Raw genomic sequence first — 2022 nt, 5'->3', positions numbered from 1 at the left:
GACAGCAAGTAGCCATTAGCCCGAATGTGGATAGCCGTTAGCTTATATGTGTAGCCGTTAGCCTGACTCTAAGTTGCCAATAGCTTGACCATGAGTAGCTGTTAGCCTGACTGTGAGTAGCCATTAACGTTACTGTGAATAGCTGTTAGCCTGAATCTGAGTAGCTGTTAGCGTGACAATGAAGTTCTGGTAAATTGAATGTGAGAAACTAGTAGTTTGACAGCAAGTAGCCGTTAGCTTAGATATGAGTAGCTATTATCCTGACTCCAAGTAACTGTTAGCTTGACTGTGAGTAGCTGTTAGCCTGACTCTGAATAGCCATTAGCTTGACTATGAGTACGCATCAGCTTGACGTTGAAGAGCTGGTAATTGATCATGAGTAACTGGGAGCCTGACTGTAAGTATCCGTTAGCTTGACTGTAAGTATCCATTAGCTTGACTGTAAGTATCCGTTAGCTTGACTGTAAGTATCCGTTAGCTTGACTGTAAGTAGCCGTTAGCTTGACTGTAAGTATCCGTTAGCTTGACTGTAAGTATCCAGTTTTTTTTAAACTCTGAGTAGCTGCTGGTTTCATCATGAGTACATGCTGACTGCTCAAAACTAATCCACAGAACCCCACTTAAAAAAGAACTTTTCCTTAAGGCTCCAGTTCATTATTTTGACGTTTAATGGCATTTGATGAAGTAAATAGGCGAACAGTCCGTTTAACATAAAACTGTCCTTCTCTTCCAATCTTCCTCTGTTAGATCTTAGCGTGGGGTGTTCGAAGCCTTAAGAGCTTCCAGTTGGCGAGCGTTACGTCTCCGAGCTTGCAGGTGGAATGTGGGGGCACCACAGTCCAGAGCTGTGTCATCCGCAGCATGAAGAAAAAGCCGAACTTCGACATCAATACACTTGTCCTTGATGTGGTAAGAGTACATGGACAAACTGTACCGCACACAAATGCACATTGTAATCAGTGCACAGGCCCTCTGCTTTCATGGCTAATGAGAGCTCTGCTGCAATGTGGTTAGCTTCAGTCATTTATCTTCATCAGTGAAGCCACAATAATGGCAGCAGAAAGGAGGATCCTAGGCCTCCTTCTCTTTTTCCACAAAAAGTTCAAACTTTTTGGTTAAAAAGCAAAAGCTGTGAGGTTCCCAGCTCAGCTTTAGTGTGTTTCACCATCAAAAAGGAGTGTTTCTACAGATGAAGGGTGGGGAAGATTTCCTATTGCTGCTAGCATATACTTTACATTAATAATACTGTGTAAAATTAGAGTGGAACTTTGGGCACGGTGAACGTCCAGATGCTGACCAGATGCTTTTAAACTGGATGTGGTTGAAAATTAAGGTCATAAAGTCAAGTGATTGTGATGCTTCAACTGATTGTGATGCTTCAAAAAGTATACATTATGCATGTAGTGAGCTTTTATTCATAATAAGAGCAGTTTAACTCAGTATCTATTAGCTTGACTCGGAGTTCCCAATAGTTTACAGCTGTTCGATTGACTCTGATTGGGTGTTAGCTTAACTCTGGGTACTCAGATTGATTCTGAATTGTTCTTAGCTTGCTTTTAAAAAGTTGTTAGCCTAATTATAAGTAGCTGTTAGTTTAACTTTGAGTAGCTGCTAGCTTCATTCTTAATAGCTGTTAGCTTAACTCTTAGTAGCTTATAGCTAAAGTCATTAGCTTAACTTTGGTTAGCTGTTAGCATAATTCTAATTAGTCGTTAGCTTAACTTTGGTTAGCTGTTAGCTTAATTCTAATTAGTCATTAGCTTAACTTTGGTTAGCTGTTAGCTTAATTCTAATTAGTCATTAGCTTAACGTTGGTTAGCTGTTAGTTTAATTCTAATTAGTCATTAGCTTAACTTTGGTTAGCTGTTAGCTTAATTCTAATTAGTCATTAGCTTAACGTTGGTTAGCTGTTAGCTTAATTCTAATTAGTCATTAGCTTAACTTTGGTTAGTTGTTAGCTTAATTCTAATTAGGTGTTAGCTTAACTTTGGTTAGCTGTTAGCTTAATTCTAATTAGTCGTT

At 39.2% G+C, this 2022-nt stretch overlaps 1 protein-coding gene across 1 annotated transcript in view; it reads left to right on the top strand.

The window, feature by feature from the left end:
* Positions 1-2022, top strand: part of dysf (dysferlin, limb girdle muscular dystrophy 2B (autosomal recessive)) — a gene marked incomplete in the record, with an annotated part of 114172 nt that overhangs the window by 46669 nt on the left and 65481 nt on the right. Inside the window, 1 exon segment of the mRNA XM_037676856.1 lies at positions 748-909. Coding sequence (XP_037532784.1) covers positions 748-909 — 162 coding nt within the window.

Source organism: Nematolebias whitei, chromosome 1, assembly GCF_014905685.2.
Source record: "Nematolebias whitei isolate Nwh7 chromosome 1, NemWhi1, whole genome shotgun sequence".
Lineage (NCBI taxonomy): Eukaryota > Metazoa > Chordata > Actinopteri > Cyprinodontiformes > Rivulidae > Nematolebias > Nematolebias whitei.
This window is presented reverse-complemented; position numbering and strand designations above follow the sequence as displayed.